We start from the raw sequence: 23520 nt of genomic DNA, 5'->3' as shown, positions 1-23520 counted from the left end.
GTGATATATATCACAAGTTGTCAACCGTTGATGAAGAATATATGATTACTGCGCGTCAGTCCTCTTTAATGAGAGTAAGCATGTATATATTTATTATTAATTTTTAATGTTAGAGATAATAGTTGACAAAGAATTATGCGTGCACAGGAGTATGCGAATTGCCAGACATTGTAACACACATCTGTGGTTTCAGCTACTTAGGAGTTTGAGACAGGAGGATTACTTAAGGCCAGTTCAGGAAATACTGAGACCTTAAAAAGTGTGTGTGTGTGTGTGTGTGTGTGTGTGTGTGTGTGTGTAGGGAGGATATACTAGATGTCTAGTCCTTCCATCCCTCCTAATGGGCAATTACTTTTGTCTCTTGTTGGCTTTTTCCAGGGTCTCCTATGGAGCCCAGGATGACCTCTGACCCCCGGGCTTGCCTCAGCTCCTCCTATGCACCCACGCACCACCACTCCCAGTTTCCTCTCTCCTTTGGTGCACAAACAACAGTCACACGTTCACCTGTTTTCCCTAGAGTTGGACATGCAAGGGTTTAGATGAAGAACAGCGAAAGAGCATTCCTGTCCTAACAGCTAAAGGAGCGTGATTCTTTCATTGGCTAGGCTGTAGAGTAGAATGGCTGGGTTGGGACATACTTGGTTAGTGTTGAGGATGTGGCTGATCCTTCACGTCTGTCCCATCAGTGTTTTTTAGTCACAGTTTTACTGTTTGTTTTAAGCTATCCGTCTTGAATGTTACCAAAAAACCCTGTCTGGTCCATTTTCCGCTTAATTAGGTTATAGTGTTTTATGGCTCACAGAAGTTTCTAATTTTTTAAAGTTAAATTGATACGTTTTTCCATTGTAATTTACCCGGTTGTGTTTTTGAAAAACAGATTTATTGAAATCTGATGGCATACCACGTAATTCAGCTATTTAGAGTTTCCAGTGCGGGTTTTAGGGCATTTTCACATGAATGCAAGCATTGCTAAAGTCCAGTTTTAGAACTTTTTAAAATCTCACCTAAGAAAGCAAACCCAAACAAACTTACATTCCTTACTAATCATTCTACATTCCTCCTCATCCTCCCCCCCCCCCAAACCCTAAGCAACTACGACTCCATTTTCTATCTCTATAGATTACCATTGTGGGGGCACTCTGTACAATTAGCGTCATAAGACACTGTGATGTTTGGCGAGTGATTTTTGTTGCTGTTTTTGGAACATGCTTTGTACTCGGAATTGACCTCATTCAGTTTTGTTACCAAATACAATTTTGCAGTATCTAGCTACCACACTTTGCCTATCCATTATGGGCAGTTGGTTGTTTCCACTTTGAGTACTGCTGCGTTTTCTTATTTTAACTTGGATGCGCACTTATGTTTTTGCTTGTTCTTGCCTATATATGTAGTATTGGTGCCCATGGGTCTTACCTGTCGTTCTACGTTAAATGCCTCGCTGTATTGCTAACTTATTTTCTGCAATGACTGCACCACTTGGTGCTCCCACCGGTGGAGCAGAAGTAGACTCAGTTTCCCAGCCAGCCTCTCTCCCTCTGTTTGTCTTCCTGACTCATTGTCCTAGTGCAGATAAACTAGTATCCTGTATTTTATGGCATTTTAATTTTTATTTTATTTATTTTTCTTTTATATGCATTGGTGTTTTTCTATGGATGTCCAGTTGCCTGGAACTGGAGTTACAGACAGTTGTGAGCTGTCTATGTGGGTGCTAGGAATTGACCTGGGCCCTCTGGAAGAGCAGTCAGTGCTCTTAACCACTGAACCTTCTTTCCGACCCTTTATTGCACTTTTAATAATCTGAATGTAAATTATTCAGATTATTTACTCCATTTGCAAGCATTCTTCCATTCTGTGATTTCTTTTTCACTATCATGATAGTTTTACTTGAAACAGCAAAGGCTTTCTATTGTCCATCTTTTTGTTTGTCTCTGTCCTTTTGATGTCATGGCTTTATGACCATTACCTAATCTAGCATCGTGCTCTTTCTCCTAAGAGTCATTTTCACTTCCTAGTACTTGGATCTGTGGGCCATTGGGGTAACCTATGTATGGTGTGAAGTGTAGACTAAATTCATCATTTCCATGTGGACACCACTTGCCCCTAACCTGTTTATTGAAAAGACTCTTCTTTCCTCCTTGGTTGGTCTTTGGTTGACCGACATTGCTTCATCAAACCAGCCCTTGCTACGCTCCCCGCTTTGCTCATTGTTTTATGTTTTGCCTTAGGTCAGGCTGTCTTGGAGCTGACTTCAGGTACAGCTTTGATCCCACTCCATGAAGCTTCCCTTTGCCCTAGGGAGGAGTAGCCTCTGAAGGCAACAAACCCCACACACGGTATTTCCTTTGGCCAAGCCTTGCGTCTCTCTGCCTTGACAGTGGTTGCATGGATTCCTCCAGGACAGAAGTTTTTTGTCTTTGGTTCTTGTTTGTGCTGCAGGAGCCCTGAAAACAGGATCTAGTCACATTCTTAATGCTGGTGGGTGGGGATGGGACCCAGACATGAGAATTTTGGTATTCTGCATTTACCAGCAATGTGCGATTGGTTGAAAATACTAATGGACACATAAACAGTTTAAAAGTAGTGGTACCTTGCAGCCATAAAGCTTTGAACATAGCTATTTGCCATGTCTACAGAGACCACATGCTTTTTTATAATTAAAGTCCAGCTTCCCCTTCAGCTGCGTGTACACTGTGAGCAAAAGCAGTGTGCGTGTGTGCGTGTGCGCGAGTGCGGGTCTGTTGGCAGCCCCCTTGACTTCCCGTGCCCCTGTTGCACTCTCGTTTTCTTAGGTTTCTCAAGGCTTGCTGCCTGTTTCCTGCCGCTCGCCGGCAGTTAACGACAGCTGGAGGTTTTAGCCGGTCACACGTATAGCGGGGTCAGCTGCACCCCGTGGTTGTGTCAGATGGCGTCTGGAACTAGCCCAGAGTCTTGCTCACTAATGAATGCTTTGCCTCAAAGAAAATAGGCGGGGATGGGGACAGTGGGGATCTTTCTGGTTATTGCTGATTCACAGCGAAACCCAGAATTCACAGAGGCCGGCGGAAATGGTCCCATCTCTCTCTGACATTAATGAATGTTAGTGTGAGGTAGGGCTAGGCAGAGAGGGCTGGGCTTCGGCTTGAATCCTCAAAATGGTTGTGAAACGTGGATGTTGGTAGGGGGTAGGAATGGCTGGCTGTGTTGAAGGCAGAGTAGCCAGAGATGTGCAGAGCCAGGAATTGGGAAAGGAAGGTGACTCAGAATGGGTTTTTTTTTTTTGTTTGTTTTTTAAGGAAATGGACTGTGGAGAAGAGCATGTCTTCTCATTGTCTGCTCATATGGCTCTGGCAAAGCCAGCTCCAGTCTCTTGCCCTTGTTATATAAGGACACATAAACTGTCATGGGGTATTGCTTAGCCTTACAAGCCCACCTATTTTTTTGTTGTTGTTGTTTTGTTTTGTTTTGTTTGAGACATGATTTCTCTGTGTAGCCCTGACTGTCCTGGAACTCACTTTGTAGACCAGGCTGGCCTTGATCTCATAGAGATCCACCTGCCTCTGCCTTCTGAGTGCTGGGATCAAAGGCTTGTGCCACCGCTGCTGGGCCAGGCCCACCTATGTTTAATGATCCTCCCAAAGCCTATTTCCTAATGACAGGTCATTGTGGCTTAATATGGACACAGCACGTGTTTGTCCCCACCGCACTTGAACACAGTGCTTCATACATACCTGGCAAACACTGCCACTAAACTACATCCTCTAGTACCACCCAGGGGTTCTTCTTTCCTTTTCCTTGTGCTGAACATGGAAGCCAGAACATTGAACATGCTAGGCAGGTGCTCTACCTTCGAGCTAAATACCCAGTCCCATAACCGCCATTGTTTAGGGCAGTAAGCGCTGAGCCCAGGAATCTTGCTGAGAGTAGCTGTTGCTTTAGAGTAGTAGGCCCCGTCACTCCTGTGTCCTTTCTTTATATGAAGATGCCGGGATACAGAACGTAGGACATGCTTCCTCGTGGAAGGTTGAGTTTCTCATTGCTTCCTTCATCCAAAAGCCTTCCTTGCTGATCACTGGTGCCAAGTGCTGGTAAACATGTCACCTCTGGAAAACCCTGGGCGGATAACTCCCCACTGAAAGCTCCGGCTTGGGTTGAGTAGTCTCCCCAGCTGAGGTGGGGAGGACCTCATGGGTGCAGTTTATCACCAATTGCTCTCGTCACAGGCAGGCCAGACTTGGGTCTTCCAGCAGACTAGCAGGGTGTGCCAGAGCAGCCGTCAGGTGTTTCCTCATTAGCAAGGTGGGAATCTGGTGCCTTTCACTGGTGTGATCTTGGATGTGTTTCCCTACATGTCCATGTTGAAATACTAAACAACCCTGATGGCCTGCCATTAGGAAATTGCCTGGGGTGGGGGTGGGGCTGATTAAAAATAGGTGGGCTTGCGAGAGCAGAGACCCCCATGGCAGTAGTATATGTCCTTATATGACTAGGAAAAGAGACTAGAGCTGGTTTTGCCACAGCCACGTGAGAAGACAGTTTCTAGTTAGTTCTTTGATCTTGGACTTTCTGCTTTGCAAACTATATAAAAGAAATAGTTTAAGTTACTCGGTATGGGATACTTTTATTATAGCAGCCTGAACTAACTATACCACAGGGCAGCCACATTTAACTTAGATGCAGGCTGATGTGTGCAGGGTATGATGGTCGTGATTTCCTTGGGAACCATGTGCCGTGGAGCCCATCCCCATCTTCCTTCATTTGACTCAGTGGCCACCACTGTGTTCCCACAGAATTGGTCCTCCTGAGCCTTCATCCTCAGCCAGATGCCCGCCAGTGGGATTCCACCCTCAGATGCGTGTTTTCTTGTGTCATCTTGCCTGTGTCATCTTGATGTGCAGCTCTGCCTCCAGCAAGGCTTTGCTCCCTGTGACTAGGGCATGAAAGCAACAGCCCAGCGGGCTCCAGTTCCAGGTCTACCTCCAGCCGCTGGGGTCACTCATCTCCTCTTGGCTTTGCACATGACTCATGGGACACGAATAAAATGCTGTGTATGGGTAATTGTCCAGGGAGGGAAGCTAAGCCAGCTTTTGGAACTGGGGATCGGAGCGGAAAGGCCTACAGAAGCAATGGGTCTCGGCAGAAAAGGGAAATGTGGGTAAAGAGGAAAGTACCCGGTGATGTCCTGCCTTGGTCATTGATGACACTCCCCGTATGCTCTCAATGGAAAAGAGAGGCCAGTGTTCAAGAAGATCGTGGTGGCTGCATACTCCGCAGAGGTCCCTATCTGCTCGCTAAGCAATGGAGTGCAGTCAGGCAGACAGTAGCCTGGCGTTTGGAGCTGAGCATAGGAGAAAGTCATGGTGTTCCTTAATCCAGGCAAGCCATCAATCAGGTCAGCACTTGAGTGGAAACCTTCATCTCCGTTTGAGCATCACTTCAATGCTCATAGAAGCCACTCACAAACATACAGTCTCTGGATGATACAGCCATTGTTTTTTCTGTCATTGAAACAGATTAGTGTTTATTTGAATGTCTACCAGATGGCGTGGAGAGCTCGTGTGTCATACCAGAAACATGTAGCTTGCACATTAGAATGCTGTCGTGTGTACAGGGCAGTGGTGGCAGAGCCCGACTGTGGGATCAGCCAGTTAGACTGCCATCGTTGGCCATGTGTCCCCTTTTTCTTTATGGAGAAGGTGCAGTAGGCTGCAGATGAGGTCATCGTGCCCTAGTTATGACTCCACCATGATACTGGAGGGTGTTGTTTGACAATACAGCAAGTACTAGGGACAATGCTATTTTGGGCAGCACAGAGTTTCTGGGGCCTCTCGATAGAACACTTGTGTGCTGGGAAGCTCCCGTTGGTGTCGATCAGAAAATGACTGTGGACCCTAAACTCTTTAGTAAAAACTCAGTAAGGGATTTCTTATATTAAAAACATTCTGTACAGTTTATATTTTTCCAGTGATACAGTTTTTGTTAGAGCCAAATGTATACATTCTGAGACATGAATGAATATGTATACGTTCATGTATACATTAACACTTGTGTGCACGCCTAAAGAGATACTTGGGATAAATGGGTATTTTAAGTTATCTGTGAAATGTGAGTAGGTACAGTCTGTATTAAGCGAACATGAATTTTTATATACTGTCCCTGCTTTTCTCTTGCTGCCTTAATAAAAAAGTATCCCCAGGCTTTGTCCTATCCAGGAGGACAGACCTGGGGTTCGGGCCCAAGTCCTTGTTGCTCGTAGTGCTATGTCTTTGCAGCCTACTAGACTGGCCTCTCCCGATACTTGGTCTCTTATATAGAAATAATAATTAATCATCCACCATATATATGGGAGAGTTATAGAGGCTGTTGATGAAGAGCCGTCCCCTAGACACGCTAGAGAAGAGCTGCTGATGTCATATCAAAGTGGCTGTAACTTCTGAGACCCCCAAAATTTGCCCTTTCTGGCCTTTGTTGATCATCCTTTTTGATTTTTTTTTTTTAAACTTTGTATCTCTGACCAGGAGAATGGAGAAAGCAATACTATTGAAATGCAGGGACTTCTAAAACGCAACTGCTATTTAGATTTTGGTTTGTAAATGTCAATGGGCCTGTTCAGTGTGGATTTGTCCTCAACATTCTGGCCATGGCTTTGGGAGCGAGTTGACGCGTCCGTAGCTTCTGTAGAAAGGATGCTGCCGGTTACTGAATTGGTTTTCATTTCCGGTAGCATGTCTTGTTCCCAGCCCGGTGCCTTACAGTTGTTGCTTCTTATTCCTGTGGCCGCTTTTATGGAAAGTGGCGGAGGCGAAGCAGTGGCAACACGAGCGAGCAAGCTTGGAGGAGCGCGTGCGAAGCATTTCATGAGCACCGACCTTAGGGCGCCTCAGAAGGCTACTTGAGCCCAAGAAGATTCTGTCCAGGAGAAATGATATACAGGTGGGCCACATCAAGAAAACCAGTCCAGTTCCTGAGGACTGATATTTATTGGTTTGGGATTTTACAGTGCCCTCTTTTTTTGTAAGATTTTTTTTTTTAAATGTGTATATGTGCACACAGAGATACACATATGTGTGGGCGCCTGGAGAGAGCAGCAGAGGCCATTGGATGCCCTGGAGCTGGAGTTACAGACTTCAGCTCAATGCCTAACCTGGAAACCGGGACCCGAACTCCTGTCTTTGGACAGCAGCAAGCGCTCTTAATTGCTGAGCCATCTCTCTAGCCCCATTTCTTCTTCTCTCACTTTGTGGTGGTTTACCAAGCTGTTTACTTTTTGAGGAAGGGGAGACAATTCTTACTTGTCTCCTGAAGGCTGTGAGCCACCTTGGATTTTCTGTGATAGACAGAAGGTGAACATCAGAGCCCCGTGAATTTGCTCTGAAACGAGGAGGGAACTTGACAGACTGCTTAAGAGGATCCCACCGTTACACGTGCTTTTGCGTCTTTTCATTATCTTTGTGGCTGGCATCCCTTTTTTTTTTCTTTCACCCAGATTCTTACTTACTGTGGCTTTCTTTATATGGAGTGCCCCAAAGGTCACTTTCAGCTCCAGCTTTCCCGAAGTCCTTAGCAGCTGCTCCAGCGTCCTTTTCCTCACAAGAGGACGCTGTGAGGTGGAGGTGGCTCTGTGGCAGTGATGTTTGTTTTTCCGAATGGCCTCAGAGGCACTCCGAGTTATTTGAGTCTGTCTTTCGCTCTCCGTGAGCTTTCATAAACATTTGTTTCATGTGGGTTTTCTGAATGTTAGCTGTGTGGGCGCTGGGCTCGGGATGAGGGACACACAGAGGGAAATAAACACTTGGCCCTAAGCTCTTGGGAACACCCAGTTTAGTGAGGGAGCCTGGTGGTGGTGAAGACACAGTGTCTGTAGTGTTGTGACCTCATGGGAAGGAGGAAGGGTTCTTGGTGGGAGGCAGGGATGGTTCCCTGTGTGCGTGCTGTTGGAAGGGATTCTTAATAAATGAGGTCCATGGCAAACCAGAGCTCCTAAGGGGCATCTAGCTGGCCATGGAACAGCCCCCGTGCTGGTCAGGCGGCATGTGGAAATGTGAGTCCCGGCCAGAGTGGATGTGACCTATGAGAATGGCTGTTTGTTGTTGTTGTTGTTAATTTGGTTTTGCCAGTAACATCCTTTGACTGTTTTTATACTGAAGGATGAAAGGAACTTGTGGTTTAGAGCAGGGCCGGTTTTCTCCTTGCCGCTGGTTGGGACTCTGGCAGAGATTAGTATGAAGCGCAGCAGCTTCGCTCTCTGCAGGGCCAGGAGAATACAGCGAGGTGGAGGTTGATCTGAGAGAACATTAGGAAAAAGAAACTCCGCCTATGGTGACATATTTGCACCTGAGAATTTGAGGGGGTAGAATAGGGACAGTGGCTCTGGGCAGGGCCATTTTATTATCACACACGATGTTGACATTGCAGCTGGGATATCAGTGAGCCACCATTGAGGCACAGCCCCTGCCTCTGCCCAGTGGTTCAGAGCTCAGGGATCTGTGTCTTGGCAGAACCGTTTGGGAAAGTTGCTAGGGCTCCAGTTTCGTTTTTTAGATGAATTTGGATTTGAAAAAAAATTTTGTTGTTGTGCCTTTTACCTTTACATTACCCCCCCCCCCCAATACAGTTTTTGTGATATTTCCAAGGTGGGCAGTACTCTTAAGTTTTTTAAAAATAAGAACTCCAAGGTGATGGTTGGTCCTAAGGTTCTAAGGAATGCGAGTCCCGTTGGAACCCATGTATAGTGCTGGTGGAATTCCCCACCATGTGCACTGATTTGACTTAGCAGGCCACGGACTTTGGATCTTTATGGAGTCCTGTTTGTGCAGAGCGCGAGGGTGTCAGAGCTCGGAACCCAGGTTCAGATCTCTGGTCTTGAGCAGGGAGGTAATTCGGGATGTTGAAGGTCAAGTGTAACAAAGAATGAAAAGTGTCTGTTAGCTTTTGGAAATAGGACTATTGACCAGAATTGGCCAGCTTCTGCTGTGGTCAGCCGGGAACTACATTAGGCTACCGTGGTCTCTGTTGCAACCATTGGATCTGGCCATCATGGCAAAGACAACCATAGACAATATGTAGATAGATGGTCATGACTGTAATCTGGCAGGCGCTTACGAACGCACTTGGTGGTCTCCTTCTCTTGCCTTCCCTAACCTTTGCCCCTCAGAAATGGAGAGTTAGAATTTATTCAGTGCTAGACACGCGACACATTTGTAATCCTAGACAGAAGTGTCAGCCCATTGTGCAGTTGGTGGAGTTCCAGGACTGCAGGCGACAGCTCCTGGTGGTTACACACCCAGCTGATAAATGGCCGGGACCTGAATTCTCCTCTGATTTCAAAGCCTGGCTCATTTCTTCCTCACTGACCTGTGACTCAGGGCAGTGGCCTTAGCCCTGGTCATTATCAAGAGTTCTAGTTGGCACAGATGACGTGGTACCCCACACTGCCGCCATTGCCCTTCCTGTGACCAGCAAGAAGCTGAGCTTTGCTACTTCCCCTGTGTCCTCTACAGTAAGTGTGTGGGACTCCAAGGACACAGGTACCTCCACCTGAAAGGTGCTTCTGCCTGGATGGTATCTGTCAGGTACTATTTGAGCCATAGATGAACTTTGATTTTATTTTCATGAACGTTTTGGAGTATTTTTAGATTTATGGAGAAGTTGCAAAGAGCAGCATAGAGAAGTTCCATATATCCTAGTGGCCAGTTTTCCACGATTGTTAACACAGCATTGTGTGCTACAGTCTGTATAATTATTGAGCCAACATTGATACTTGCTAAAGTCTGTACTTGTGGGTTTTCCCCAACTAATGCTCTTTCTCTGATTCACATTGCCATATCACATTCAGATGTCATGTCTCCATAGATTTCTTTTTTTAAAGATTTATTTATTTATTTATTTATTTATTTATTTATTTATTTATTATGTATACAACATTCTGCCTCCATGTATGCCCGCACGCCAGAAGAGGGCGCCAGATCTCATTACAGATGGGTCTTCTCCCCCCTCTCTCTCTTTCTCTTCTTCCCTCCCTTGTTCCTTTCCTCTGTCCCTCCCCCCCCCCCCCCCCCCCCGCCCCCCCCCCCCCCCCCCCCCCCCCCTTTTCGTTTGGTTTTCAAGACAGTATCTCTCTGTGCAGCCCTGGCTGTCCTGGAACTCACCCTGTAGACCAGCTGACCTTAAACTTAGAGAGCTGCCTGCCTATGGCTCCTGAGTGCTGGGATTAAAGGCTTGAGCCTGTCACAGTTTCTCAGACTCTGTTTTGATGACCCTGGTGGTTTGGGTATGGTATTTTGTAGGTTGCCTGTCTGTTGGGATGTGTCTGATGTTTTTGTCACCACTGGCCAGGATTTAGGAGTTTCAGGCAGAACGCAGAGATCCTGGATGGCTCTTTCCGTCTTCCAGAGGTGAAGGTACATACCAGCGGTGTAATTTACCTCTGTTCATTTGCTCTTTATCATCTGGCCAAGGTTTTGGCTGTCCACTTTCTCCATGGAAGTTACTCTGTCTCCTTCCCTCCCCATTCCCATCAACCACACAAGGAACACACTTTGTGCTCTGCGTGGTCACTGTACACAGCCCGCAGGTAAGGGTGGGCGCTAAGCTCCCGACAGTGGAGTTGTTTATGTAAATCTTTGGTGATTATTCTGGATCTTAAGAGTTGTGTCTTCCCTATTCATTTATCCCCGTGTGCAGGGGCTTTCAGATGTCAGTTGTGTAACTGGGATACTCTGACCTTTGCGCCTGCTTTGGTGCATGGCTGGTGCCCTGTGAGACTGTCTATGGGCATGCATCGTTCAGAATCCGGTTGTTCTGTTAGGCTAGGTGTAAGATGGGTCGGAAGTCGTTGCCTCTGAGATTTAATTCCTTAAGCATACATGTGTCACCTAAAACCTTAAAGAAAAAGCATCTTGGACTTTATACTCCTTAGGTTGGCAATCACTTTTTGCCTCGATGGTGAAGAAACTTCTCTGGCAAGCACGTTATCGCAGAGCCTTTGTCTGAGACTGGCATTGAAGCAGCGCCACCTTGTGGTCAATACTGAATGTTCCAGGGACGATTTCTGCTAAGTTCTGCAGCAAGTTTTTTTTTAAAAGAAAAATAATATTTGTTCTTCAAAGGATTCAAATCTTCTTCTTTGGTTTTACATATTACCAAGTTTAGACTTTAAAGTAGCCAATTATAGTTGTTCTTAGAAGAAAAAGCATCTTGGACTGGCGAGATGGCTCAGTGATTATCAGTGCTTTCTGCTCAGTCACGAGCACCTGAGTTTGGATCCCAGCTCTCATGTCTGGCAAATGCTTGTTAACCCCTGCTCCAACTCTGAGGGACCCAGTGACCTCCTCTGGCCTCTGCATGTTTTTCAAAAGCATAGATGTTAGGTCAGGTGTTCTCAGCCTGGTTCTGATCTCAGTCAGCTTTCGTAGGAAGGTCAGATCTATTGTAGCATTTCCGCTAATAATCCCACAGGCACCTACCTGGGCTGTGGTGTGTTCAGCATGGAAATCTTTTTTTCTGTTCTCTCTTGAACCCAGAACATTGACAGGGTCAGCCCCACTGCCAAGGGCGTGGCAGAGGTCTGGGTCACTGCAGGGGATGGCATGAGGCAGGCTGTTTGGACTCTAGAGTGACTTACGGCTCAGCCCAGCACATCACTGCCTGCTGTCTTCAGGCAAGAGAGTGAGTGCCTCCCTGGGACCTCATCATCAAGTGTGCTTGTCTGACACAGCCACCGTCTGCTCTCAGAATATCCGCCTGGACCTCCCTTACCGCAGGGTGGCAGGGTGGTTTAGACCGGGGTGCTTCCTTTGTTTAAACAACAGCAACACCACAGGAAGGGGCCTGGAGGAGCTTTCAAGGACATGGGCAGTGATGCATGATGCCTTGCCACCTGGGTAGAAACGGAGGACAAGCAGTGACTTAAAGAGTCCCTTTCCTTACACTGATATTTTGAAAGGAAGGCTTGATCTTACCAGGCTGAGAGTCCGTTTTTTAAGAAGACCCTTTAATTTCTGAGAGCAACATCTTATTACATATGACTTACAAAATAATCTTAAATTGCTTTTCAGTATATTCTAGCCTTTAAATTTACCGTTAAGTCTTATTTTATTAATTTAAAAACCTGTTTAGCATGAATTCTGTCTATGACTGAGAATCACACAATTCAGGCTTGATCCGCAGGCTGCCCAGCTATTCCATTTATTGCATTCCTTTTCGAAGACTAGTAATTCGCTACTAAACATATTCTCTCGCTCTGACAGAGGGGACGAGCGTATCCCTGAGTACACCACAATCACGCTGATTCCTTGAGTTTCTTTTTGCTCTTCATTTAATTCTGAACTTGGCTTAGGTTGTAAGACAGTCAATAAGCTCAACCCGAGAAAGGTGAGCGTAGTGCCAAAACAATGTGGGTTCTTAGGACTAAATTTGGTGCAAACACATTAATAGTTGAAGCAAAACATTTATCTACCGTCCTTTCATGTTAACAGTGCAGACGGCCCAGAGGTACCTTGGTCACTTGAAGTTGTCTCTCATGGGGGAGGCGTGCGGGGAGGGGTTGTGGGCAGAGCAGAGCTCCCACATTGGTTCTGAAGAGTGAGTGTGTGTTTCCTGGGGCTATAGTGGCGTGTTATCACCATTTGGTGGTTTCAGTTGTGGATGCTTATCTCTGAGTCACCGGCAGAAGTCTGTAGACTGAGTCCTTGTCGGGGAGACGCTTGCTTTCTGGTGGTTCTAGATGTTTCCGCCTTGTCCACTTGTCTTCCCCCCTCTACTTCTGTTTCACCTCATAACTTTTTCTCTGTGTTACTGTCTTATTGCCCTCCTCCCTTCTACAAGGGCACATGGATTTCGAACCTGTCTGGATGATCTCAGATGTGCCCCTCACGGTCCTTATCCCAGTCACGAATCTCTGCAGACCTCTAGAAATCGAGTGTCTGCACGTTCCAGGGAGTGGATGACGCACGTGTCCCCGGGAACCGTTATGTCTGTCGTACGCTGCTAGCACTGCATTGCCTGACGGCTTCACTGATGCACGCATGTCCATGTCTCTTGCCCAAGGAAACAGAAGAGAAAAATGGGGCATCTCTCAGCACAGATCCTCAGCTTCAGCAAGTGCATAGAAATTGCATCAATGCCACCACAATCAAGATGCAGACCAGTGCCTTCATCCCAGTATGTCCATCCCAATATATATTTCTACTGCTCCATTCTAGTCAGCTGCACCCTGAAGCCCTAGCAACCTGTGGTCTTTCTCCAGACCTAGAACTTTGCCTTTTCAGAATGTGATGTGTGGAATCATTTAGTATACAGTCCTTCTGAGTCCAGCTTCTTGGCTGGGTACACTTGAGATCCATCCATGTTATAGTAGACACCAGTAAACCTCTACTACATGTTTCGGAAGTAGGCAGCTACATGGTTACGTCACTGTCTGTTTGCCAGTTGGAAGACACTTGGCTAGTTTGCAGTTTGTGGTGATTATAAATCAAGTTGTTCTAACTGTGTGCACACCGGCTTTTGTATAAACCTGTTTCCGTCTCCTGGGTCAGGACTTAGCAGTGGACTTGGCCAGCTCATTCCATATGTATCCGTTTGTGTGAAAGTCTCAACTATTTTCCAGTGGCCTGAAACATTTTGTCGTCTCCCCATTGGGATGGGAGCTTGATGCTCTGCAGCCTCAGCAGCTGCTTGTTTTGTGTGGTTGAAAGAGTTAGTGGTGTACAGGTGGTCTCGCTGTAATCCAGTTAGGCTTAGAAGGCTTTGTTTGTTAACTATTAACCATCATCTTCACAAGTTTGAGACAGGATTTTACATAGCCCAGACAAGGGTGACCTTGAACTCTAGCCTCCTGCCTCTACCTTCCAGGTGCTAGGATTACAGGAATCTTGTTTTGTGTGGTGCTGGGCATCGAACCCAAGTCTTTATGTGTGCTGCCCAGGCCCTTTGCCAACTGAGATACACCCCCAGCTTCCAAATTATAACTAAGACCTATAATTAATCTTCTTTCTAATCTAATTGCAGTTGAAAATCTTTCCACTTAACCGTTCTTCATGGACGTTTCTCTCTGAACGTGGTTAGAGTGTGTACATCTCTCAGGCACTTTCCTTCCCTGGATGTCAGTACCCAGAGGTTAGGTGGAGTTGGGATGGGTCTGACCGAATGAGATGCTGAGGATCCTGAGGACCAGGCTGAAGAATAAGATGTGTGTGTCTTGGATGTGGCTGTTTCTCTGTGGTGTAGGATCTGAAGGTTCCCGTAGATGGGGAGGGGCAGTGTGGTATGTGTGCGTCCATGCCCATCAAAAATAACAGCCGCCTTATCAGTGAGGACCCAGAGAGTGGCAGGATTGCTCTGACCCTTTCCTGGATGTGAGGGAGGAGGAACAGAGCACCTTCTTGGGGGGAGGGGAGGAGCGGGTCCTTTGGGTGGAGTTGGACACCGGTTCTTGTCTCCTGTCTGACAGGAGGGAGGGAGATTAGATGTGCTGTGGCCATTGTATTAAATAAAAGCTTAAGGAAATATTTGCAAATTTAATCTCTTATGGGAAGGTGCTGCTTTTTAGCAATTAAGTACAGTTCACTTGAAAACAACCCTCTTCGCATTGGAGTTGATATCTGTGGAAAGACAAGACCTTCTGCACCCCTATACCCCCCGAATTCTCCAGAGTGCTACCACCCACTTCACCTTTGGGTGCAGCTCATCAGGTGCCTCTCCCGCTTCTGATGCCTCTGCTTCCTGTAGTGACAGCCCTGTGCCACAGGAGCTGTCTGTCTTGTCCTTCAGTTTGATGGTCAGCTTCCTCAGGAAGCGGGCAAGGTCTCAGATAGGCATTCCTATTAGACTAAACCAGTGGGTTTGAAAGTTTCCGTGGATGGATACCTCAGAACTGCTCTTGTGGGGCACAGCCAAGAATGTGCTCTCTGGCAAGTGTAGGGGACCACGCTTGGGAATTTAGTTCCCAGAACCCACGTGGAAAGAAGGTTCCAAGGGTCCTGCTTCTAGCCTTTTGTGTTCAGCTACTTCAAACAATGGAGCCATCATCTCCTGCTGTGGGAATAAAAGAGCCACCCCCCCCCCCACTGGCTGTTTCCCTGTCTCCTCCTGAAACTGGGAAATGACCCTTCCAGGAAGGAAGCAGCTCGTTGGTTAGGCCCTTTACGAAACTAATGTTGGTAGCTGTCAGGTTTATTTATAAATGGTTCACACCAGTTTACTACACCTAATCTGAAAAGCCTTGAAGTTGGAAGATTTTAGTGTTTGGAGTATTTATAGTATTTCATAGGGATGGGATCTAAGCCTAAGCATAAATTTTATATTTATATAAATTATATGAAAATTTATATAAACCATACATACATGACTTGAAAGTAATTCCTCCCCACCCCATCCCTATTTCCCAAGACGGGGTTTCTCTCTGTATCCCTGGCTGTCCTGTAACTCACTCTGTAGTCCAGACTGGTCTAGAACTCAGAGACCCCTCTGCCTCCTGAGTTCTGGGATTAAAGGCACTTGCCACCACTGCCTGGCTTTTGAAAGTAACTTCATACAGTATTTTTATGTGCTTGTGTTTTGACTGTGGCTTGTTACATGAATCAGGTGGAAAAATTGCCCATCAAATCTGTCTGCACTCAAAAGACATGTTTTAAAGATCCCCTACCCTGTGTGTGTGTGTGTGTGTGTGTGTGTGTGTGTGTGTACATGTGCATGTGTGTGTGTGTCTGTGTATTCTTCTCAGAAGCCAGCAACATTAAATCCCTCAGGAGCTATAGTTGTAGGCAGTTGTGTCCTGCCCGGTATGGTGGTGGGAACTGAACTTGGGTCCTCTGTAGGAGCAACACATGTTCTTAACTTCTGAGATGTCTCTATAACACCCTTAGCCCCCAACAGATATTTTTTGAAAGTTAGGTATCTTTAATTATTAAAACAAAGAATTTTGTTGTCAGAACTTGCCCACTAGGTGGATTATTTGGCTTTGCCTTTCCTCAGAATGCGTCCTCCCAAGACGCTGTCTCTGGTCCTTCGGCTGTGTCTGTGGACAGTACCACTGCTCTGGCTTAAATGCAGTGGGCAGGTGTGCTTCGAGCCAGATATTGTAAACACACACGCAAAGGCATGCATACATACACGCGGGGAGACACAGACATATGTACGTATACACACATGTTCACATGTGCACACACACACACATAGAGGGAGAGAGAGAGAGAGTTTTATTTTTAGTTGAAACACTCTGAGATGAGAAGTAACCTCCACCCTCCCCTTTTCACTGCCTGGAGATATAGCCCAGCTTGGGTTATTTCTATCATCCTCTTTAAAAACATTCCTTATATGGCCATTTCTAAGCAGCAGAATAGCTGTGTGATGAACATGTCAGAAAGAGCAGGAAAGCTGGCCGCTGGGAAAACTGGATTTGGAGACTTAAGCCAAGGCATAGTACTAGACTGGGGAGAAGGCCGTGCCTTCCAGTGGCAGAATAGAGCAACTGCTGTGGCTGCACCAGAATCTTCGAGATCCTTCCCTGTGACTACAGAAGATGACAGCAGCCATTGCGCTCCTGCTGCTTGGTATCTGAAGCTTTGTGACCTATGACCATAGCCTCTGTCTGACATGTTTATGTTTGTTTGTGCCCTCGGATTTTAAGGGTCCTTTATGACTGAGAGCCCTTTCCCTTATTACATGGTACATATAGAGCTGGGGAAACTGGATTGGAATAGGGAAAGAGAAAGACAGAAGCCAGGCCTGGGAGTGGTGGCCCACACCTTGAATCCTTGCACTTGGGAGGCAGAGGCAGACCCATGTCTGAGTTTGACACCAGCCTGGTCTACAAAGTGAGTTCCAGGACAGCCCTACACAGAGAAGGCCTGTCCTGAAAATCCAAAATAAATAAATTCAAAATAAATAAATAAAAAACAACTAGATAAATAAACAAACAGTGAACGTCATACAGAATGAGTTTAATATAGGATCAAGGAAAGCCCACTCTCCAGATGTCATACAGATAACTAATCCCAGCACTTGATAGGCATAGGCTGGAGGTTTGTATGCTTGAGGTCAGCCTGGGTAAATTGTGTAGTGTGGGCTAGCCTGAGCTAACTGTGACCCTGTCGTGTGTGTGTGTGTGAGAGAGAGACAGAGATTGTGTGTGTGTGTGTGTGTGAGTGTGTGTGTGTGTGTGTGTGTGAGAGAGAGAGATTGATTGATTGATTGATTGATTGATTGATTGATTGAGATTCTTAGTCTGGACCTGGCTAGTATATAGCTGTAGGACCTCCACTAACCTACAAGAAGGGTGGGTCACTGGTAGTCTTTATAGGCCTCCCTTTTGCTACTGAAGCATGGTCTGATACCTCTGACCACAATGTAGCAAGACCACCCCACTAAAAGTGGGACAGCTGCTTGGCCACCAGGGACCAACACTCAGGAGTGTCCAGGACGAGGCATCTGGCCAAGGAAACATTGGCTCACACTCAGAACTGAGTCTTATTTTCCGGAGCTCTTGCTTTGAAACCCAGAAGTGTCATTCTCTTTGGACAGCTACTTTCCAATCTTCTGCTCTTCTTTGTGTAAGGAGGGAAGTTGTTTTCCTTTCAAGTAGTCAGTGCCTGGGGGATGCGCAGTGTTTTGTTTTAAGCAGAAGTTAGGCAGTAATTTCCCATGAGTGAGGGGGCTTGAGGGATTGGACTTTTCAGTCTTGACCTGAATCCATAAGTTATGTGACTGCTGTATACGGAGTGACTTTTAGCATGGATGGTGCTGAGGTCATTGTCACTGTGGTTTAGTAGGTGGTCATTCAGGAGGAAGACCACAGTAGGGTGATGTCACTGGTGTGGCCTCGGTTGTCCTGGTTGTCCTCCGTTGCAGCTGCAGCCTGCTTGGCTGACGCACCCCAGACTGAATGTTCCTCATCACTGTGCACCCTTGTTGGATGCAATGCTGTTTTTCTCTCGGGGGTGTTCCTCCCGCGTTCCTTAGTTCTTTTATAAATAACACTGTTACAGTCAAGTGGGTAGCCTTTCGTTGATAGGGTCCGTCTGGGGATCCCCGACTCTGTGCATGACTATAACGTACTGAAGCACTGTTGAACGTTGTATGGGAGGCCTGGCTGTGCCACAATGTCGTGACCAGGGGTTTGCCAGCTGTGGTTCTTGGTAGGTCTGAGCTTCCCCAGAGAGGTCCCCTCTGCATCCTACCCTGCTGTGTGTACAAGTGTGGCTGTCAATCTTCCCACAGTCATGTAGAGGGTAGGGGCTGTCTGTCTCTTGAGCCCCTCAGTGGACACATAACACCGTTAACCCTGCTTTTTCATTTTAACACTCCCGTTGTCAGGGGCTTTGAATCCATCCTTCCTGGAGAAATAAACTCAGCTGCCAGGATTAAGGAGGGAATATTCCTGGCTTGGGAAGAGGCCTTTTTTTCCACCCTGCAGGGTTGCCCTCACCTGGCCCCTGCTCTCTGACTGGACTGACTCTGAAGCTCCATGACCCTTAACTGTTCTGCTTGGTCCTCTGCTCCCTGGGAGTCCTCGTCCCTGTTTCAGAAGTTTGCTTTTCACCTGTGGCTGTCTCCTTTCCCCAGCTCTCCCTGCTTAGTCCCTTTATTGCGACTTTAATGGAGCTGCCGAGGGAGAGGGGGCGAATGAGTCTTCTGCTTTGCTTGGTGGAAAGCGTGCGCGAATTCTCTAACGATCCATCGGGGCAGGAATAAAACCTCTCTGCCTATAAATGTATCTTGTTTTACAGCATCCGCGGTTCAGCTGTTCGTGAAAAGCAATTTAAATAAAAGGGTCATGCTGGAGAACAGTTGTTTATATCCACTTTAATATTTCTGCTGCCAGTAAAAGTTAGGGGAGATCAGAGACACGCGGGATGAATAAAAGCTTTGCTACCTGCACGGATTCATTCCAGTGCTCTGGCCCTGTTGAGAGCTGAAGGCCTAATCTAGAATTCCTAGTGGTGGCTCAATCCATGGGCTGCAGTACTGTGCACACGGCTGTGTGAATTCCTGTTCTGTTTGGAGCTAACCATGGGGTTTACTTGAGCTTCAGTTTCCTGACCTAAAAGTGGTGAACAACGTGCTTTTGTCCCCTGGTTTCTAGGGCGGGAGGTACAGGTTTTATTTACTTCACTGGATTGCTGTTTATGCCTGAGAACCATGTGGCTCTGATTTGTGCCCTCATGGATTTTTGCCCCCATTGTAAGAGCTTTGCTTGTTTGTCTCTTAACTCTGGGACATACTGAGATTGGAATAAAGGGGAGAACAGGAAGGAGGGGTACAGTGATTGAACCTAGATTTGTGCAGATTTGTTCAGAGTCTGCTCTTAACATCCCAACCCCTCCAGGTTGGCAATTTTGAACTTGTAAGAGAGACTTCTAAGGCGGGATTGAACCTAGGGCTGTGTGTGTGGTAGACGTTGCTCTCCTAGTCAACTGTGTCCCTGGAGCTCTCGTTACTGTGTGTTCAGATAGTCTCACTCCGTTAACCAGGCTGTCCAGGAAGTTTCTCTGTCACCTGGATTGGCCTTGAACCTGCTACCCGGCAGAAGTAGTTAACTACTTCTGGAGTAGTTAAGATGTCAGGGCTGCTGCTCCAGGCCCCCCATTCATTGCAGATGGTTTAGACAGGTGGGCGTGGTTGTCTTCTGGGGGCTCTGAGTGACACAAGACTCCTTGTTCCTACCATTCACAATCCCTCTTCCTATCCCTGTGAAATAATCCACATCTTACGAAAGCACCGGAGTGTTGAGAGGGTGGTTTTGAGGGGATGTTGGGTAAGTACTTTGGAACTAGATCCCTGGATTTGCTGCTGTTACACTCCGAGTTCTGGCGAGAAGGGCAGATGTATCCGGAGCAGTGAGTAAGGCTGAGGCTGTAACAGCTCCACATCGTCAGTTACAATAAAGGCTTTGCTGCCTCTGTCCATAAACTGTTAAGAGACAAGATGCCAGGGCTCCGCTTTGCGGTAGGGATCTGGGACAATGGAAAGCATGTGTAGCTCTCAGCTTTCATGTTCTGTTTCTTTCTCCTGTTCTGACCACCTTGCTTTTCCTGTTCTTCCTGGTGAATGCTTTAGCCTTTCTGTTTTCCCTCTTACGTATTTTACGTATCTTAAATGTGGATGTATAGATGCATTAGATAAAATGTGGGTGTTGTTGTTTAGGCCACGGCCCCCACTTAGACTGTGAACGTATTTCCCCATTCCTGTAATGTTTTTTGACATTAAAAGATTCTGACAGTTAAATAAATTATTAAAACAGCCATGTATTTAAATACTTCATTAGTCATTTGTAATCATGTTTTCTAAAGTTTGAAACAGCATCCTTTTCTGAAAAGAGGCTTCTTTAATAGCACGGCCTGTTTAAGATGCAGTCATTACCACCCGCTGGGAATCGGATTATTTTTTTTTTCAAGGCACGTAGATGCTTTTACAGTCCAACCTTTAGATGGCAGCATCTCTCACCGTAAGCCATGCTTTGAACACGTTCTTTCGGACATATTAGATGTAGAGGCAGGAGGATGTTCACGGTCTGCCTAGATCAACCTGCTTACTGTGGGGGCATACGCCTGGTCAGGGTAGTGGCCCAGGCGGGTGAGAGGCCAGGTGTTGTAGCATACCTGGAACACTGTCCACCCTCTCCCCTCCTACCTTTCTCTGTGACCGTGTGCTGACTGCCGAAGGTCAAACAGGTGAGTCGGGACCAAGATGGAAGGTGATACTTTGAAGGTACAAAGAGGCATTATTTTTGCTTCTCAAGTCACTTCAGATCTAGTTCACAGACCAAGCAATTCACCTATCCAAACATGTACAATGCTTTAGTTTTTAGTGTGCTCCCAAGGAGTTATGAAGGATTGTGCAAGTCTAATATTAGAAATTTGTTATTCTCCAAGGAATCCCCTACAAGCCGCCTATCTTCAACCCTGGCAACCATTCAAATCTTTGGTTTCCCCTATACTGGAAGTTACACGTTACGACTGGCTTCTGTCATGTGGCGTGGTATCTTTAAAGTCCATTCTTGTCGCAGCAGGAGTGGCTGCTCCGTCCCTTCTCTTCTCCCATTTCCTGGGTTTTCCGCTTCCTCGGCTGATGGCCCTTTGGGAATAACACCGTGCACTGGTTTCTGTGTGGACGCATTAGGGCGGGTGTGGAGGGCTGCTGGACCACGTGACAGCTCTGCTGACCTCTTCGAGCAGCTGCTGGACGGTTTTCCAGTGGTGACTGCACCTTTGTCCCCAGCAGCGGGGAATGAAGGTTCCATTCAGTCTCTTTAAGACTTCCAAGAGCTTTCTCAGGAGGAAAAACAAAGCAAAACGAACAAAATGGTAAAATTATAAAGAATCCCAGGGGTATGGTGGTACCCGCCTGTGATCGCGGCCCGAGGAAGAGGCAGAAGGATGGATGTCAGTTCTAGGTCAGCCCGATTGACATAGCGAAACCCTGACTCAAAAATAAACTGAAAATTCCAGATTTTCCTGATAAGTTGTGGTTGGGGGAGGGAAATAGAACTCTCTGTCTGTATCTTGTGTCCCCAAATCCGGGCAGACTGTTGGCCACGCCCGCCTGAGGGCAGCTGCTGCAGCTGCCAGGAAAGCAGCCATGCTTGTGCTCCATGCAGTTACCATGCATCGTCAGCCTGATAAGAGGCCTACGTTCGGTGGCTGCTCCGTGTGTTGATACCAGGGGCCAGCTGTTTGTAATTCGCCAACTCTTGACTTAGAGATGCCAAGGAACCAGGCCATCCGTATCCCAGTGAGAGGAAAATGGTTTCCTACCGCTGTCTAGGTCTGAGCATGTCAGAGTCACCTGTGTGACACACAGAACAAACAACCGTGGAACTGCAGCCGAGGGGAACAGCTTTGGTTTCTTTCCATCAGCGTTTGCGGTCTCCAAATGGAGCTCACCCTGGCAGATCAGCCTGGACGTTCTTGTGTCTGCTCTGAACTGACTGTGTGTGTGTGTGTGTGTGTGTGTGTGTGTGTGTGTGTGTGTGTGCGCGCTTGCGTTCCAAGGAGGGAAGGGTCAGCCTTCCTTTAGGCGTGGTTGTGTCCTGGTAAAGACACAAACTGTATGTTCTGAAGCTCTGTTTGCACTTGGAAAAAATTAGCTGTACTCGGTGTTTCCCACTGCAGGTCCCGTCAGGAAGCCCAAGTATGTGGAGAGCCCCAGGGTGCCTGGAGATACAGTTATGGTCCCGTTCAGAGAAGGGTCCAAGCCCTCAGAGCCCGGTGACAACGGTAAGACAATGTTTTCCATGATCTTTCCCTAAAGACTGCATAGTCACATTCTCCATTTCTGAGGGAAACCTGAGTTCCCTTGCAAGAAGGCTTCACTGAACTAAATGTTTCTGGGAGGTTTTTTTCCCTTTGGGCAGTTGACAGAGATTAGTTTGGCTACTGTGAATTCTTGAGATTGTTGACAAGGGACAGGAATAGTTGAGTTGGGTGTATTTGCGTTGCTTAAGGGTTGGGTCTTGTGTTGTCTGAATTCTGACCTTCCTGTCTTTGGGAGGCGTGAAAAGCCAGCCAGTTGACTTTGGTTTTTTTATAAACACATTACCCCTTCAGAATATTCAAGAGCAGGTTTTGGCTGAGAATCTGAGACTTCCACTAGATAGTTTAAGAGCCCGTGGTGACTTTGGGAGGCTTAAAAAGTTAAACATCTGTGATTTTCTTTAGAGGGTGATTAGATTAGAGACCAAAAAAAAAAAAAAAAAAATCCAAACTGATTGAAGCCAGTTTTTTTTGCCATAAAGTCATTTGTATCACGTTCCTACAACCACTTATAATTCAAAATGTAAGTATAGCATATGCTATGTGCCTGTAGCTTTTAATAAATGCATTAATAGTTTGCTTATTTTTAATCAACTCAAGAATTTATGTGTTCTTTCCTGGGATTCCATTTGCCCACAAAACATTCTGAACATATAGTCCGCTTCCCTGCAGAGGACAGAGAGTAAGACTGAGTGGTACAAGCCTGCTTTGTCCTCTGTGAACCCAAGCTTCTCATAGCTTCTAGCACTGTGGAAGATGCTCACCATGGAGAGGAGGAGCCTCATCCAGATTTCCACTATGGAGTACCATTTGTGTAGTAGAAGGGGCTCACATTGGTGATTGTGAGAAGGAGGGCAAGGCTGTGTGTGTATAGGTGTGAATCTGTGGTAGTTGCCAGGTAGGTTAGAGAGCCGTCAACTGATACAAGAGACTGTAAATGAGGGCTCTGTGAAACCACCGAACTGACCTCTTCCTGGGTAGAAAGGTTTATTGGGGAGCAGACTGCCCAGGCTATATCTGGGTTGGGAGCAGAGAGAAGAGCAAAATGATAAGCAGATTTTATATCACAGTAGCAGGGTGGGGTCTTTGAGTTGCTACTGGATGTTCAGTTGACTGGGAATTAGATGCCTTTGCCCCTTTGGGCTAATAAAGGAGGATCTGGTAAGCAGAAACCCTCCTTTAGGCCTCTGTTTACTCAATAAAATCCTTCTGTTTAGGACTTGTCACCAGCACTGCCATTTTGGGGTCCTGCTTTGGACTAAATGGAGTGTGACATATGGCGGGAGCCCCTTTT

The 23520-nt window shown here is 46.6% G+C and overlaps 1 protein-coding gene across 1 annotated transcript in view; it reads left to right on the top strand.

The window, feature by feature from the left end:
- Tanc1 (tetratricopeptide repeat, ankyrin repeat and coiled-coil containing 1) overlaps nucleotides 1-23520 on the top strand; it is a 227565-nt gene that overhangs the window by 120259 nt on the left and 83786 nt on the right. The window contains exon 5 of the mRNA XM_050121991.1: nucleotides 22086-22190. Coding sequence (XP_049977948.1) covers nucleotides 22086-22190 — 105 coding nt within the window. The remainder of the gene's footprint in view (nucleotides 1-22085; nucleotides 22191-23520) is intronic.

This window comes from Alexandromys fortis, unplaced genomic scaffold (genome assembly GCF_014885135.2).
Source record: "Alexandromys fortis isolate MF-2015 unplaced genomic scaffold, M_Fortis_MF-2015_v1.1 scaffold_8_9099976_23576923, whole genome shotgun sequence".
In the NCBI taxonomy this organism is placed as follows: Eukaryota; Metazoa; Chordata; class Mammalia; order Rodentia; family Cricetidae; genus Alexandromys; species Alexandromys fortis.
This window is presented reverse-complemented; position numbering and strand designations above follow the sequence as displayed.